We start from the raw sequence: 17,618 nt of genomic DNA, 5'->3' as shown, positions 1-17,618 counted from the left end.
CCCTCGCTACAAGAAAGATGTTGCATTGCTGGAACATGTCCAGAGGAGAGCAACCAAGCTGGTGAGGGGTCTAGAGCACAAGGCTTATGAGGAGCGGCTGAGGGAACTGGGGTTATTTAGTCTGGAGAAGAGGAGGCTGAGGGGAGACCTGATGGCCCTCTGTAACTACCTGAAAGGAGGCTGTAGTGAGGTGGGGGTCAGCCTCTTCTCCCTGGTAACAGATGATAGGACGAGGGGGAATGGCCTCAAGTTGCGCCAGGGGAGGTTTAGGCTAGACATTACGAAAAACTTCTTCACCAAAAGGGTTGTCAGGCTCTGGAATGGGCTGCCCAGGGAGGTGGTCGAGTCCCCATCCCTGGAGATATTTAAAAGAAGGATAGATGAGGTGCTTAGGGACATGGTTTAGTGGTGGGATGTCAGGGTTAGGTTAAAGGTTGGACTTGATGATCTTAAAAGTCTTTTCCAACCAAAGTGATTCTATGATTCTATGATCACATTCAGGAATCTGACTTGCTGTGAGCTGCTGTTCAATATTTTGTCATGTATGTTGCTATCTATCTTACTCATTGCAGTCTTCAAACCTCATGTTGAAAACGAAAGTATAATTTTCCTGTGAGGCCAGCACAGTGCCTGGTGCTCACAAGTACTAAGAGGGTTTTAGTCGAAGTGTAGCTTAATGAGGTATATAATCTCGAATACTTTATAGATAGAGACTTAATACCCACTGTGATTAGAGCTAAGAGTACTATTGATTTTCCTCTATATTTGAAAATTTCTACCCTCCTCCCAAGTAATTTTTCAGGTGAGCAGAGTATGGTCCCCAGTGGCTTCACTTTCTCCCATGAACGCGTAAGGAAGGAATTGGGACCAGAGTCCTCTTCTGTTCTGGCAATGTTTGGCTGGTTTGTCCCTTCAAACAGCTGCAATAAGGGAAGGTTCTAGAAAAAACCAGCTTCCTCTACAGTAATTCTCATTCTCTGTGGTATAGACCTCACTTGTGTCCCACATACAGCAGAAGTCATTTGGAAACAGAAAATGCTGTTCTGTGATTACACCTGGTACTGGAATGTGAATGTCAAAAGGCTGAATTGAGACCATAAGCTGCTTGAAGGCTCAGATATGTTCAGCTTCATGTGCTTTTAACAGTTGTGTGTGTACTCCCTTAGGTTTTCAAAGCAAGTTGAGAACAAAGCATGTTCTCACATAGGGACAACCACTTTGAGATCCCATTGGTGGTCAGTACTTTGTGGGTGGGGAAAAGAGACTGTAAGCTTTACAGGCATACGACAGCAAAAGTGAAAAGATAATGTTTGCCTAAATTCTTGGGCTCTTGTTATAGACTCCCTGTTCCAGGAATTGCTGTTCTCTCGATAAGTTCCAGGGCTCAAGCAATTGCACAGATTTTACTACCTATTCAATCAGCCACACTAGCTACTTTGCCTTATATGGATGCAGCAATCATTCTTAAACATTTATATGACATTGCTGAGAAACCCATTTGACCGAGTGCCCATTGACTGGAAGACATGTTTACAAATGAACTCTGCTGGCTGCTGTTGTGTCATTCCACTTCTGTTCTGGCTGACTTGGACAAACTGAGCCTGTGTCCTTATGCAGTAAAGTAAATAAAAGTTTGGGATGAGGATTTGAATCTATAATTGTAGTCTTCTGAATTTACTTTAAGAATTTTCATACTTGTACCCCAAACGTTTGTGTAGGGGTTCCTCTGTACTTGCATGATAAACCACGTAAGATATTTTCAAAAGAAAGTGATGGTTCTGTTGTGATCTGGAGTGGTACTGTAGGATCTATTAAAAGCATGACCAGAACCTTCAAGGTCATGTTGATATGAAAGCCACAGGACATGTTCATGAGCATATTTGGGAGTTGTGAACAGCCATCTGTCCGAACTGTGAGCTTCATGTGATTAAAATGTGTAGGTATCCTTCAGTGGTAATAGCCCATATCAACTTCCTCATCTTTCACTTCTCCTTAATCTTTTCTTCATGTCATATGCCTCATCTTGGCCATTCCAAACTTCTGTTACCAGGTTTTGCGCTACCATTAGTAAGAATGGTGTTCTGATTTCAGGTCTCATGATTTTTCTGATTCAGGTCTTATTTTCAGGTCTCTGCTTTAGGAAATCACAAGAAGAGAAGCAGCCAGTGCTTCAGAGCACTCATTAGAAGTGATGTGAAGGAAATGTTAAAGCCCTGCTGAAATTCTCATGCTCAGTGTTTTTAGATTGCTACAAAGCTTAAACTATAACAATTTGCATTCCATCGTACTAACCTTGGTCTCACTAATTCAAAAAAGTACAGCTGCAAAATCCTGTTTCATAACACTATGCCCAGACTTGCCTACTTGCCTGTGTTTGGGAGTTCTGCAGCAAGGGTTGGCTGTTGACATGCTGTCTGATCCGGCTTGTTACATTAGGACCACTGCTGTACAGATACAAACGCTTAAAATAGACAAGGGTCACTCAAGGTGTTTTTCTTGACTTTTGTGTCCCCCTTTCAGCCCGTGCTGTTGTTATGAGAAGGCAGAAACACTTAGGGTTTACTTCTGCAGAAGTTTTGGATGGTCTAAGTTGAGCTGGGTGCAGTTCCTCACTCTCCCTTGTGCCAGTGCTCATGCAACTGGACAGGGTGATGCTTCAGGGGAGCCGCTGTGGCTGAAAGCTGGTTGCTTTCTTGGCTGGGATTGCTGCATCAGCTCCTTTGATGGTTCCTACTCAGTCACCTGAAGGCCAGAGCCAGGTAAAATGGAGGAGGCTAGGAACATACAGCTGTAGAGAAGACAAGACTGCTTTTCCTTAGCTCAGCTCTGAAAGCCATGGACTTGGCTTAAGCAGTTCAACGTAGCAGAAGTCCAGGGTGGCTGATTTGGAAATACTGTCTTTTGCTCATTTTTCCAAAGAAGCTGTTAGCAACTGCCTGGATTTCAGTGACGTAATGAGGAGTTTCCAAATCAAGTATAGATACAAGATTTTGGTGACGAAAATAAATTGTGTCGTAGTTGAAATCTGTGAAATCTCATTTTGACTGGGTGATTTTAATTAGATGAAATTGCAATTTGGACAGTGCTTCAGGAAAACATTGAAAGAACCAAAGAAGCATTGGAAGGAGCAAGATTTATTCCACCTTTCTGTAATACTGCTGTTAAACCTGCCCCTTTGCGAATAACTGATTTTATTTTAAATTAAAGGAAATTACTAGAACATCATTCAGAAACAACCCTTTTGTTTCTGTGCAAGAGTAGTCAAACTGTGATGTGGGTTGATTTTGCTTTATGATTTTTATTTAAGTACAGCCAGAAAAAACTTTTCAAAAGCAAGTCTTCTTCGGTTGCTAGTGTTTTCTGTTTTCAGCATTTTAGTACAGGAATGGACATTTAAAATGAGGTATTGGTAGTGGCTAATTGAAACTAAGCTGGTGGAACAACAAGTTGAATTTTTGTAAACATCTTGTTGAACATGCCCTTTTGAAGCAGCAGTGGGGGATGTCTCCATCCAGATGCATTCTCATTTGCTGCTCTCTGGGTGGGCACTCTAATCTAGTGTACACAGGGCTACAAATACAGTCTCAGACTCTCCTGAAAAATAATTTAAAAACCCACTGTTTCCTGTAGCCATAGGCTGTGGCTAGATGTTTCAACTGCAAGTGTTGAAACAGTCTATGTGCGTAAGTTACTTGAATGCTAACAAGTGGAATACGTTTTGAATTGCATTCTTGAGTGGTGACTCTAAATTTTTTCAACTTGCCAGACCTCTATCATTTTTCTTCTGCTGCTAATGACCACTTTTACCCAAGGTACATCTACTGACCATAGGCTTTCTTTTCTTTCACACCTTTTGTAAGATTCCAGCAACTTCCAAGTTGCAAGCATTTGTAAACCTTTATTCAGTTAGAAAGCAGAGGAAGCGAGGTTTCATTATCAGTCTCAAACTAAATGGGGTTCTGCTGTCACGTGCATGCACTTTTACCCCCCTTCCCCAAAAGAAGGCATAAACCCAATTTGTTTTCTTAGTAGTATACAGAGCTCTTCAGTTTGGACAGATTATCGTTGTTATTAGTAGTAGTAATAGTAGTAGTAGTATTGTTACATATTTATAAATATAAAAGAGGTTTTATACATACATATAAAAAAATATACAGGTTTATTTCCATGAGAGCTGTCTTTGTTGGGGCTGGTTGATAGGTATTTTGGCTTAGTAAAGCATAGACACCAAGTTCAGTGATATTGTTATTCTAGATAAAGTTTTCTTGTTTAAGGCTCGCAAAGTGATATTGTATCTGAAGACTTCAACTCCATGCTGTGTGAAAAACATGTCTACTGTGTCTTAGATGGTACCTTTTTTGCTGTTGCTGCATACTGGACATTGGTTATAACAGCCAAAATAATGAACTTTGTGTCTGTCACATTTCTTGTGTTAGGATACGGACTAATGCCTCCTTAAATGTTTTTTTTTTAAATCCCATTTCCTAGAAGTCATCATGATATGTCCTTTGTACTTGCTGATACTGAAAAGGAATGTGTTCAGTAGTGCTCCTCAATGGAATAGATGAGGAAGTTTTTGAGTGTGAGTTTCAGGGAAAATACAGGAAAAGTCTTAATTTTTAGTATTAATGAAACCCTTCCTATCTAGGTATTCATTCCTTTAGGAGCATCTGCAGGTATCGCTCACTGGAGCGAAGTTGAGATACTCCAGTACCCTGGCAAAAGGGTTAATTTTTGAGTGATGAAAAATTGATCCTTTTTTGTGTGATCTGTCCTCGTGACATTAACAGCATGAAACAATAGATCCTTCAGAAAGCTAAATGATTTAGAATTTATAGAGTTAAGCTAAAATATTTCTCTTGCGTTGTGTTGCAACATGCATATCCGGTCCTAGAAATGTTTTAGAAAAAATCTTCTAGATGAAGAATAAACAGTGCTAAATATGGTAATAACATTAAGCTACAAAATTCCTTACAATTGTGTCAGTGTGCCTTGGAAACTTCACACATACTGGAGCAAAAAGCTGTTTACATCCATGAAAAGACATCCCTTTGCCAGATGCTCCTGCTTTTGATTTGCGCTGTATCCATCTAGATTTGCACATTGTCAGCAGGGGTTTTCTAGAGTTATGAAATGCAAAACTGTTAAATGAACACATTAATCATACACTCTTCTGTATTTTAAAAGAAATGTTGTAGGGATATTCACAGTGCTTTTCATTCTTTTCCCTAAGTGCTCTGGAAAACCACTGTGTGCATGTTGCAGCTGTGTGATTTCACAGAATCACAGACTGGTTGATGTTGGAAGGGACCTGTGGAGAGGGCACCTGGTCCAACGCCCCTGCTCAAGCAGGGCCACCTGGAGCCAGTTGCCCAGGACCATGTCCAGATGGCTTTTGAGTGTCTACATTTGAGTTCTGGTGAAGACTGAACAAGGGTTTTTGTCTATCTTTGGCTCTCTAGCTGTAAATTTTCAAAGTCAAACAAGTGTGGTTTTGGTGGACTGGGGAGTGAAAGATTGTATCTCTCTGCCTGGTCCCAGGGCACTCTGTTCTGCTGCTCTTAATTATTCATTAGATTCTACATTGAAGGTAAATAACATTGGTATTAGGAAGAAAATAGCTATGGGAAGAAAGCTGTTAATTTGTGACTTTGAAAATGCTTGACTTGTAATAGATGTATTTTTAAAATAGCACTGGTTTTTGTACATAGCAATCACGATGGAGAACCCATAAGCTTTTTTATAACTAGTTCATGTGCATTTGCAGTGCTTATCTGTTAAGATTCCATTGCAGTGATTTTTAACCAACAGACACATGATCTAAAGCAAAAAAAATACCACCAGTTAATGAGCGAGTGCCTACCAGCTGAGCTATGACAAACTGGCATGTATCCAAGTTCTGAAACAAAATATTTGGAAATGGCATAAAAATTAATATGTTGGGCCTCATCAATGTCTCACTTTGGTTTGCTTTCCAGTTCCTTACAGGCCATATCCATAGTTCCTGAAGTCAGTTGATGCCTGTAAGCTTCTTAAGTTTTGGACACGTACTTGTTTTTTATCCTTTATGTTTTCATCTACTTAAAAAGATGCTTGGTTTAAACTCCATAGTGGTACTTTACTTTTTAAAACAAAATTGTTTAGCTTGGTTTTTTAATGTGCACAGTTCATAAAACTTCTAAATATTTTAAGATAGGATAAGCATGTGTTTAAAGTTGATTTTCTGTGATGAGAGCTGCATTATCCAAGTATTCAACTCCCTGAGGCAGTGAATTTAGTGAGTCCTCAGCAACATGAGCGGTGCAATAAGTCCTCTGCAGTTTATTAGACTGACCTATTGAGTGCTTTGGAAAGCAATTCTTATTACTTCTATGACTTCTGTTTTCTTATATATGTAAATAGTTATCTGCTTTGCTCTTTGCCTTTGTAGCACAGCTAATGCACCAGAAGATGACGCTCCAAATAGATATTCCCGACCAGACAGGACAACTTACAGCAGATACAGCAGGGATGCAAATTCTTCTGGCAGTTCTGTACCAAGTAGTGCTTTGGAAAAGAGGATTGAGGAACTTGAAAGGGTAAGTACCAGCTAACGTGCATGGTATACATCTGAAATAAAGTACCTTTGTAATTCCATGGGGAAACTTACAAGTAAAATACATAGAAATGATGCTAAATGCTTGAAGTACAGATAGTTGTGTCTGTAAAAATGGATAAAGAGTCAGACTGACCAAGAACTTTCCAATCACAGATACTTAGTTTTCATTTCGTATGTAAGTGAGAAATAGCTGAGGTAAAGATCATACACTTGGAGAGCCAGCAGTGCTCTGTGTATTTCTCATGTACCTCGTGACGCACCAACACAGGGCAAATAACCTGGGGGAAGGAGGAGCTCATTGACTGTTCAGAAAATTAGCAAGCCTGCTTCTGATCTACTTCTTGTTTTGGATTTTTTTTTTTTAATGTACTGAAATATAAAATTTAATTGCTATCCAGTTGTTTGTTACTTATTACATTTTGGGGAAATGTAGTAATGTTAAAGCTGAGATTTTCGCCTAAAACAGTATTATGCTAAATCATGTAATCTGTGCCATCTATTACTGGCTTCTCTGTCTTCCTCTGAAGTGAATTTTTGTGGGTAACTTGCCAAATACTCTTGAATTTGTAGGGATGAAAGTTACTAAGTAAACACAATTTGAATAGATCTTTTCTGGAAAGGATGAAAATAAAGCATATTTTGTAGAAATTGCTTCGCCCCCCCGCCCCAAGACTTGGGGAAGCCTGATTTGAGTGAAGTACACCGTAATCCTACCTTCCAAATCAGCTTCCTTCTGAAATAATTTAACTGCCAGTAACACAGAAAATAGGAAAATTTAAGGGCTTTCTTTCAGTATCCTGAACCCTAATTTATTGAATTCCTAATGGACATTTTCATTTTTTTCTCACATTCAGGCCCACAGATCTAACAGTGAGACTTCCTTCCTTGTTAATGGTAGAATAAATTCCCCCCAAAACAAAACCCAACCAACTAACCAAAAAAAAAACCAAAAAACAAAACAAAAAAAAAAGAAAAAGGAAAGAAGGAATAACCTTCCCCATATAACAAATTTGGAAGCTGATGCTTTACATTTATTTACTTCTGGTTTAGGCCCCTATCCAATTTTGGGTTCATTAAGTTAAATATTAATTAAAACATAATCTCTGGAATCAGATACCGCACAGGTTTGCTGTGGGTAAAATATTTTCTTAGATGTGATTCTTTGGCATCTGGAAATGTAAGGGCTTGAAGACGTGGGTTTGTCTTGTTGCAGAAAAGGAATTATAGGTAAGTGTGTGTGGGTTTTTCTTATTTGTTTGTTTGTTTTAAATAGTAATAATTTAAAACTGTCTCTTAAAACCAAAAATTACATTTCAAACTTCCTTGCATATTCTGGTTTTAGGAACTTGCAAAGGAGAGACAGGAAAATGCAAGATTAATGAAGATGACACAGGACAAGGAGGAACTAATTGGAAAGCTGAAGGAAGAAATTGATTTATTAAACAGAGTAAGCACATACTTTCTTATATAGTGCTATATAAAGAGGGGGTAAAAGTCTCTGCATTCTCTGTGCTCTTCTTTGGGCACCCATATCCACCGTGCAAGGTCAGAAGAAGAATTAAGCTTGGGGTTTGTTTGGGGTTTGGTTTTTTTTTTTGCATTTGTGTGACTTCTCAACAGGCATTTCAATAAGTTACATTTTTTCCAGGTGATTTGTGTTTGTCAAGATTAACTTCCATAAGTTGTATGTTATTGGAGTACCTGAATTTCCTGTTGCTATGAGTGTTTGTAGAACAAGGTTATAAGAGCAGGAGTTCTTTACTGCATCTTCTTTCCAAATTCATTATGCAGCATACCAGGAAGTAATTAAGTTGGGGTTTTGACAGTTTTCTCAATAAATTGTTACCCACGACTTGTATTAGTCAAAGTAATTCTAAATTTATTCAGCTTTTGTTTACTTATAATAGTTTAGATGATCTTAGAAGGATTTGGGAGTAAGTGCTTTATATTCTGACACATACACTTTTTATTGTTGATACCCAGGTAAAGGCAGAACAAGACAGGGGACAGGAGATTCAGGCTAGCATCCCTCAGGCAAGGTGTGTAGGCAGGAGAAGAGGGGTAGAAGAGTGAGACATGCTTGGGAATGGGACAGGATGGGGAGTTTTAAAGTTGGTAGAAGATACCAATTTTAACAAGTCCCAGTTTTAAGGGCAGACTGGAACGCTTTCAAAAAATGGATTAGTGACCTCCTCTTGAAGTTCCTGGCTGAGGTGCAGAGCATGGATGTACTGGGGAAATATGCTTCTAATGGTCCAGTGCAGACATTCCCATAAAAATTCAGAAAAAAATTTGAGAACTGGCTTTGGTCAGTCTGGCAATAACTCTATGTGCACAGTGGCAAACTTTAATTTTGCACTGTTCATTTGTTACAAAGGTGGACAACAGAAGTTTGCAAACTAAACTAGAGGACCAAAGCAGCTGAGATTATTCTGAAACAGATATCTTTTACTTTTTTTATAAAGAAAGTTGGGAATTAATTTGTAGGATAAATGAAGTATTGTTTGTTTTGGAGAGATTTCTATTTTAATTGGAGAATTGGTCTTTATGCCATTCTTCCATCCAGCAAAGAATCTGTCACATCTAAGTTGATGACCTTATGGCAGTAAAGGCAAGTGTTCATTCCTTCTACATAATGGATGGCAAAGCTACTTAATACTGCTTGTCACACCTGACTTCCTGACTCAGAGGTCAGAAAGAACAAATCAAAAGACCCTAAATCATTGAAAGCTTGTGTTTTAGGACCATGATTGTTTGCAAGGTTTGCTGTTACAGAACCAATGTTTTTTTTTTCTGCTATATTTGAAATACCGTATTCTAAATTAAGTCCATCCAGTGTCTAGAAGCCATCCTTGAACATTTGCAGTGAAGTCAAGCAGTGCATGTACCTTGCCTGTGTTGAAGTATGATGGCTATTTCTGCTTGTTGTGTGGAAATAAAACATAAAACAGAATATAGTCCTTCCCAAAATCTCTTTATTATATAATGACTAAAATTGTACTGTTCCATGAGGTATACAAAGCCATCTTACTGATGCTCCCTAGGTAGCCTCTCTCAAATGCAGAAGAGAATGTTTTCTTATTTTATTCTTCCATCAGGTCAGCATTTATCATACCTATAACATTGTCTGCTAGCTTAATTACAGTGCAAGTTATTTATGTTTTCATCCCTTGGGATTTTCTTAATGATGAAATAGGTGCCTTTTGATTTTATGACCGGCTTAATAATTTATCATCTCACAAAAGTTTGAACCCATGTCTCAAGTGATACTTCCATTAAAACAAATGCAGTTTAACTTGTTTTTTAATAGCTCTTGGATTTATGACTGCTTCTATATTGGCTATCTATGTGGATTTAGAAAGAGGAAAGCTTTAGAATATTAAGAAAAGCTACAGAAATATTGCATTATTCCCATGATAGAATGTTATTGAAGTTAAAAGTGCAGTCGTATTTGCCTAAGGTTTATTATCGTAACTGAGATCACCAGAGCCAGCACTCTGTTCTTCATGGACGATACACTGTAGACCTGGCACCAGGAAGAACAGTTGTGACCTTCAGCCTTCTGATCAGATAAAAGGATGTCCTGAGGACTAAACTTTACTTAGTGAGCTTATGCAGAGATTTCTTTAAAAGGTTTTGCTCGTAGGTAACCTAAATAGGGGTCTTTAAATTTGGCCATCTATGCATTCATGGTATTTCTCCATCTTTTCTATTAATCAAAATGTGCAGTTATTGCATGTTAGGTTGCACAGACATGGAAAGAATTTCAAGCCAAAGAGCCTAAATAACTTTCTAAAATGCCATTTTATCGCATAGCTTTCTGACTGCTCTGCTCTCATATTTAAAGAAATGCTCTTTCTAGAAGTTTCAGTCAATTCATAACCATGGATGCATCCTTCATTGGCAAAGATCTTGTGTTACACTTGAAAAACTGTTTTTCCAAGAATCCCAAAAACTTCTTGGCAGACTTTTTCTCATTTAAGTAAATATATTTATTTAATATTAACGATATAATTTTACTGAGATCCATCAATACATCACAAAGGTACTTAAAGAACATGAGCTGCATTTATACTGAGGAACAGAAGAGGCTTTCTGCCATAAATGACATTCTTTCACTCCAGTATATTAGCCAGTAAAACTATGTCTGCCACGTTTTTTTTATAAGAAAGGGGTAATTGCTTCATAAAAACCTCGAATGTCTGAAGGGAAAGGCATCTCAAGGCATTTAAATATTTGTAGGTTAAGTTCAACTGTCGAGTAGTTTACACGTGGTCATCTCTGGCCTCACTAAGATGTCATTGTAGTTAAATGTGTGTTTGGAGAGAGTCTGTCAGTGAGGATTTACAATCCAATTAGTGTCAGTTGTGTAGTTATTGGTTCCTTTGGTATGTGAAGTCCAAGCTTTCCTGCTGTTGCATCTTTTTTACTAATAAGTGTGCATTAGTGTTGTACTTTAAAATTCAAACTTCAAACTTCAGAGAGGCAAAACCCAGCTGCATCTCTTGGTCCATTGTTTCTGTAGATACTTAAACTGCAATAGTTATTTTTCCTGGCTCATGTTCAAGAAACTCTTACTTTTAGTAATCTTTGGAATGTTATTTTTGCAACATAAATATTTCACAAACTTTTAATATTTTATTTCAATTCCAGGTATTTTAAACAGAAGGCTTTTAGGTAACCTCTAATTGACACATCTGATGGCTAGGTTAACAATAAGTTCAAACACAATGTTCTGTATACTGAACTAAAAAAAAAAATCATTTTATTGAAAAAGTGTTGTTCCTTCTGTCTGATTATTGATCTGAACTGCACAAGAGAGAAAACAAGTGTGTTTCTTACAATTACATAGTACACTATATTTGTAGTAGCTATCCATCAAAACTTCCCATGTTTAGATGTTTAAGTCATTTGTATCTGTTACATTGGAGTGGTCAAATGCTGTTCCTGGAAGTCATTTGTACTGTGTTGAAGCATTACTTCTGTGAGGCAAAGAGGAATTTCTGCTACCAATTTCACATTACAAAAACAATAAAGTAATTGTGAAGGTATTGCAGTACGGATTTTGGCTTGGCAAACTGAAGAGGCTTTTAAAAATCATGATACCAATTAAACACAACATCTCTAGCATGCGCTTCTGCAATGACCCCACTAAAAAGAAAGAAGAAAATAGGCCCCGTATGTCAAACGCCACTTAACAACTAAAAGGAACAAGTGAGAGAAAATCTTTTCTCTGTGACTGTTCCATGTTTAATCTAGCATGGCAGCAGTAGGGTTTTGCAGACTTCAATCAAAAGGCATCTAAGATCTCTAATGAGAATCTTGGTTCTTCCTCCTTTGCCTGCCTTTCATATTCCTCCTTAAAGCACTGTCCTTGAGGTCACTCTTCTGTTTCTTCATTTTTTTGTTCTTACTCTGTTTCTTCCATGTGTTTTTTGTACAGTAAAATTATTTTTACCAAAGTAATGCTTACATTAAACAGCCGAGTTCACTGGTTTTCACTTTAAAGGCTTGAAAAGACTTGGTAGGAAGTAAAGAAGTGAAATGGAAACTAGGTAAATATAGTAGGTGGTGGAAGAGGGATGAACATTTGGGGTGGGAGCAATGTATTTTAAGCACCCATTAATAATGTGTATGCTGTCAGTTCTTTCAGTAGCAGTTTAGACAGAAGTTACAAAATGCCTTTTTTTCACAGAAAATTTAAAAAACTCGCAAGCAGTACTTTTTCTGAAAATTTTGATACTTAATTTAAAACACAAAGGAGGTGTTGCAGTAATGATCAGTGGTGTGTATACGTGAGTGGAACAGTTGCAGACAAGCACAGTTTGGGGAGCAGAGGCAATAGCTGACTAATACACTCTCTCTGTATGCCAACCCATCCTATTTTTGTTTCTTGCATTAATTTTTTTTGCTTTAGTTTTGATTACATGTTTCAGTTTAAAGGTATTTGTACATGGGAATACAATAATAATGTTTTGTCGTTACAGTAACACTTGGAAAAAGGCCGGTTTAACAGATTTAATTACTGTGACACTAATTCTTCCCGACTGCAACTTTCTCATTTCTGAGCTAAGATGCTAAAGTCCTGTTGCTACAAATTGAGAGTTTGTATTTATGTCCTGAGAAATGTTTATTTTTCTTTTTCCTTTCACAGGACCTAGATGATATAGAAGATGAAAATGAACAATTGAAGCAAGAAAACAAAACCCTCTTAAAAGTTGTTGGACAGCTAACAAGGTAGAAGATTCAGGCCTCAATGAGGAAAGATTTAAAAACTACTGATTGAACGTTAAGGTCAATATAGTAATACTTCATGTGTTGCAGTATGTTATAATAACTGTCTTTATATTTATTGTTAGGAAAACAGATGAATGTTTATTTTTCATAGTACTTTCTTCTTCATTCAATGAAATGGCATCAAATTTGGGGGTATATTTTTGCTTTCTTTTCACATAATTACATTTTTGACATATTTCAAAGTATTAAGTTCAAAAATATTTGGGCTTTGTATCTTCAGATTACATCTGGATAAATTACAGTAATTTAAAATTCATAATTCATAGCACCGAGATCACTTTCAGTCCATGTGGGTGTATATTTTTGAAATGAATGGAAGCAATACATATAAGCTTTGTTTACACAGATCCAAAATATATATTTTGGGAAATATTGCCTTTTTTGTTTAAACAGCTGTAAAGTGGATGCCTTATTACTGATGTATAGCATTTTGCAGACTGATTACTTGCTCTAAAACTCTTGTATCTTGAAGGTTTTTTACCATATCTGAAAGACTTAGAGTAGTAGAGAGTAGCGTTTTTTTTTTCCCTGTATAACAGTATTCTGGCAGGAGGGGGAGGTTTTATTAAAAAAACAAACAAACAAAAAAAACCAACAAAAAAAACCAAAACCAAAAAACAATAAATAACCTGTGGTATCAGCATTAATGAGTTCTTAGAATCATATTGAAGTTGTGCACTGCAGTTTATTTTAAAGCTTTTGCTTTAGCAATGAAATGCAAGTTTGCTAACAGACAGTAAGTTTGTTTGCTGTGTGAAGAATTCAAAGCCTGGAGCTTTCATTTTAGCAAAGACACTTTTGCAATACTCTTCTACTAAAAGCTGCCATCTTAAAATTTGTAGTGATCATAACCAGTATGAGTTTTTTGATGTTTTCTTTTTTTAAGCTGGATGAAAATTTTTGTTTGTATGTAACAAAGTAGAGAGGCATACATTGATTCACGCCCTTTTGAGACATCAAATGGTTTAACAAAACCTTTTATCCTTGATTTTAAACTAGCAAAGTTTTTAAAAAAGTACTAGTTTAGATGTTGCAATCCAGACTGCATACTGATTCTTCTGTAACACGATAGTAGACAAAATTTTCTTTTGACATTAACCACAGACCTCAGTTAACAATTGTCGTCTTAAAATTCTTGTTATGCTGAAATTTGATGTACTCTATTTCATCTTAATGCAGCATAGTTTTCATTGCTGATCAGAATAAATGTGTATGTCATTTGAGTCAGGGCACTAGAAATTAAAACATTTCTGAGTCCAGGGTTTTTCCTGACAATTTTGAAGTTTGGTGTTGGAAAGTTGCATGCATATAGGCTTTTTTTTACCATAAAACATAAAGGCAACTTTAAAGTGTAGTAACGATCACCTTTTCAGATTTGCCAACTGTTTTCGTAATATGTATTTAATGACTGTAAGAGTTTCTTAAATTTCAAATCCAGGTATTATTGTTCTGCCTTGGATTGTTTTGGATAAGGATAGGTTATTTTACATTTGCGTATTCCAATGAGGAGCAACTTTTCAAAGCTTTAAAGTATTTTTCAAGACAACATATATTCCAGGATGCCTTGATGTTTTCCTTCACAGTGGGTAAGATCCCATGGGGATACCATTTAAAATCTTTACTCAGGGGTTTAAATGGGAAGGGGGGGGAGATTGTATAGGCCCTCTGAACTACGATATACACCAGTGAATATTGCTTTTAATATTATGCAAACAGTAAGAAGTCCCTTAATTTATCAGTTTCATGAAATTAAATGTTTAATAAAAAAGTCAGTTGAGATGTATGCCTTCTGAATAAATATGAAACTTTCTCTGGAAGAACATCTGATTTCCTTCTCTGTGTACTAGGTAGGAAATGCATATAACAATGTAAGGCATGGAATGTCAAACATACTGAAGCATCATTAAGGAGTTAATGCAGAACACACAGATATTAATACGAAGTTGTAAATGAGGTATTTCCTAAACTGTATTTCACCTACATTTTAAACCAAAGAACACCAACGGGAAAGAACATAAGGAAGAATTACATGTTGTCATTTTACCTCTTCTTGGTTTATATGTGTTTTGACTAAAACTTTGCAGCAGAAACCCGCAAATTAGGATTTCTTTTTTAACCTGGACATCTAGCTGACAGGAATATTTGGCAGGAGTACTTCTGATACCCTAGCTTGAGGAGGTGCTGGCAAGGGAAGTTTCCAATTATTTGAAACCACTTCAGGCACAATGTGTGAACAAAGGAACTGCTGAGAGATCACAGATGAAGTACCTCAGGACATTCTTGTTGTTCTGTATTATACAAATGTAAAATGCTTCATGGTTTTAAAATTTCCCACAAATCGTATCTTGAAGCATAACACTTCTGACACTTTGGAAGATTTAGATGGCTTTTTGGAAAAAAGTATGTCAGTAACATTTCATCATCACTTATGTTATCAGGCTCTTGGGAGAAGTTTAGTAGACTCTAGGAAAAAAGATCTATTATGTAGCATGTTAGTAATTGTCTATAGTCATTGCTTCCCATTATCTTTTTATTTCAGCAGTAGTCAAGCTCCAACATAGAGTAAGTTTTTATCCTAGGTGATTTGAAGGTGTAAAGTTAGCTACCTTACCAGCAATTCACTAACCCACGTCCTCTCCAGTCCAACACCTCGATCGTTCTCAGTTGTGTGATTTAAAAGTTGAGAGACTGCTGTAAGCGGGAACCCACCTCACTTGGGAAGGCTATATAATTCCTGAATGAATCTGGGTATTAACGTACCTACGCTAAATTAATTTACTAGGGGTCGGGGGAGAGGGGTGTGTTAGTATGCCATATTAACTGTATGGGTAAGTCTCTTGGAGATTCCTGAACTTTCATGTCTTGAAATTCATACCAAATTGCTTAGGTCTAGCATCTGTGTTTCTGGGTAACTTGGGTCATCTAGGAAATCTGAGCAGAAAAGTGTTCCCATTGACTAAAGCAAATAAGGCAATCCAATCCTTTAATAATGAGCAGCACATATTTCCTATTTTGATAATGCAAAATTATAGTCCTGTTATGGTCACATACTGTGATACTGCATCCAGAGCTGAGGGTTAAAGTTGTGCAGAAATATTTTTAATCGTTGATAATATGCACTAATGTTTGTGGGATTTATTGCCTAAAGAGGAAGTTCAACCATATATAAATGTTGGTGATTTTACAAGGACATGAAAAATGGTGCATTTTTTATTCTTTAAATAACTAAATGGCCATGTTTAAGTTCAGTGTTACTGGATGTATATACTAACTGAAAGAGTACAGTCTGTATTTTCAAATGAGTGGCTTTTCTGTTTTTAAAGCAAAACTTTTCTTTGTTAATTACCAAATTTGTATTTACAGATTCGGAGATTAATTATTTCTGTGTTAGATTGGCTCTGAATTTGAGAGGTAGAGTGAGAAAAGATGGTAACAAGAAATACATCAGTGACGTCCAAAGTACGAAATATAACCCAACAATTTTTTTTTTTTAATCGTCTGTACTGAGAATTAGCTGCGGAAAGGTTTGTGATCGGCATAAGTACTACAAAAGATATAGGGGTTTCAGTATGTTAGAAACAGCTGATGAACCTACATCAAAGCTCTTTTTCAACTTGTCTGGTATCATTATAGCTCGGAAACTTGCTACCGTAAGAGAGACCAAAAGGAATACTGGAAATCAAATTACTTTTTAACATTTTGCTAGGAGAGCAGAGTTACACAGAAAACCACAAAATAGCTGGAGTCAGTAAGTTCTTTGTGGCTATTTCCAGCTTGAATTGAAACAAATCAGTATTAGTAGCCAAGAGGAAAGGTAATTATTGGGAAACAAATACATGACTAATAACTATAGATATCATTAACATACGACTGAGTATCAGTATTTCTTGGGCTCAGACCCTTTATGCAGGTGTCAGTTGAGTCAGTCCATTTGCATCAGTATTAATGATCATAAACATCTGACGTTTTTAATAATAAACAACTGGTTTAGTTGGAGAAATTATCATCACAAGCCATGACTTAAAAACATAGTACGATAAAAGAAACTCATGCTGGTACCTGTAGCTGCTGAGACTAAGGAGCAAAGGATTATACTTAAAAGTTTTTGTTAAAAATGAAACAAATTAATTCTGGATCTTGTCATTTAATTTGATGTAGAAGTTCACTACAGATCAGTTCCAAGCCAGTCTTTCTGATGCCAATTCCTGCAAAAGATGTTGACACGAGCATTTCTAGAAGCATTTCTGCTTCTGTTACTAAGCATTTCTCTAGGACTACTTAAATATATCCAGGACAAAAAGGACTTTGATTATGTATTTTAGTAGCATTCATGATCTTCCAAGTATGTTGACTTACTGTAGCAAATCTCCATCTACCATTTCTCCTTGTACTGTAGCAGATGTACATTACCTTGTTAATTTAATGCTTTTGCTTTTATTTCTAGATTTCTGGTGTAACTGTTCTTGTTCAGGGCTAGTTGTGATTTTTTTTATTTGTTCTGAAAAAATTGTGATAGTTGAGTGTTCCTCTGAAAATAGTCTCATAGTGATAATGCGGAGTCATTTTTTTTTAAATATCCATTGTGTGCATTTAAAAAGTTAAAACACCATTAAGGTATAAATAACTAAATATCCATTTTAGTTTTGAACATTGACTAGTTGTGATATTATTTGTGATATCAAATTAAAAATGATGTTGAGATTCTTACTATTGCAGGTAAAAG

General features: G+C 36.6%; 1 protein-coding gene across 1 annotated transcript in view; it reads left to right on the top strand.

The window, feature by feature from the left end:
- Positions 1–12,839, top strand: part of PAWR (pro-apoptotic WT1 regulator) — a 103,341-nt gene extending 90,502 nt beyond the window's left edge. Inside the window, exons 5-7 of the mRNA XM_035901680.1 lie at positions 6,431–6,578; positions 7,941–8,045; positions 12,753–12,839. Of these exons, the coding sequence (XP_035757573.1) occupies positions 6,431–6,578; positions 7,941–8,045; positions 12,753–12,839 (340 nt within the window). The remainder of the gene's footprint in view (positions 1–6,430; positions 6,579–7,940; positions 8,046–12,752) is intronic.
- Positions 12,840–17,618: the final 4,779 nt, after the last annotated feature.

Source organism: Egretta garzetta, unplaced genomic scaffold (genome assembly GCF_000687185.1).
Source record: "Egretta garzetta isolate BGI_Z169 unplaced genomic scaffold, ASM68718v1 scaffold68, whole genome shotgun sequence".
Taxonomy (NCBI): Eukaryota; Metazoa; Chordata; class Aves; order Pelecaniformes; family Ardeidae; genus Egretta; species Egretta garzetta.
Note: the sequence above shows the minus strand (reverse complement) of the source record. Positions and strands in the feature narration are given on the sequence as shown.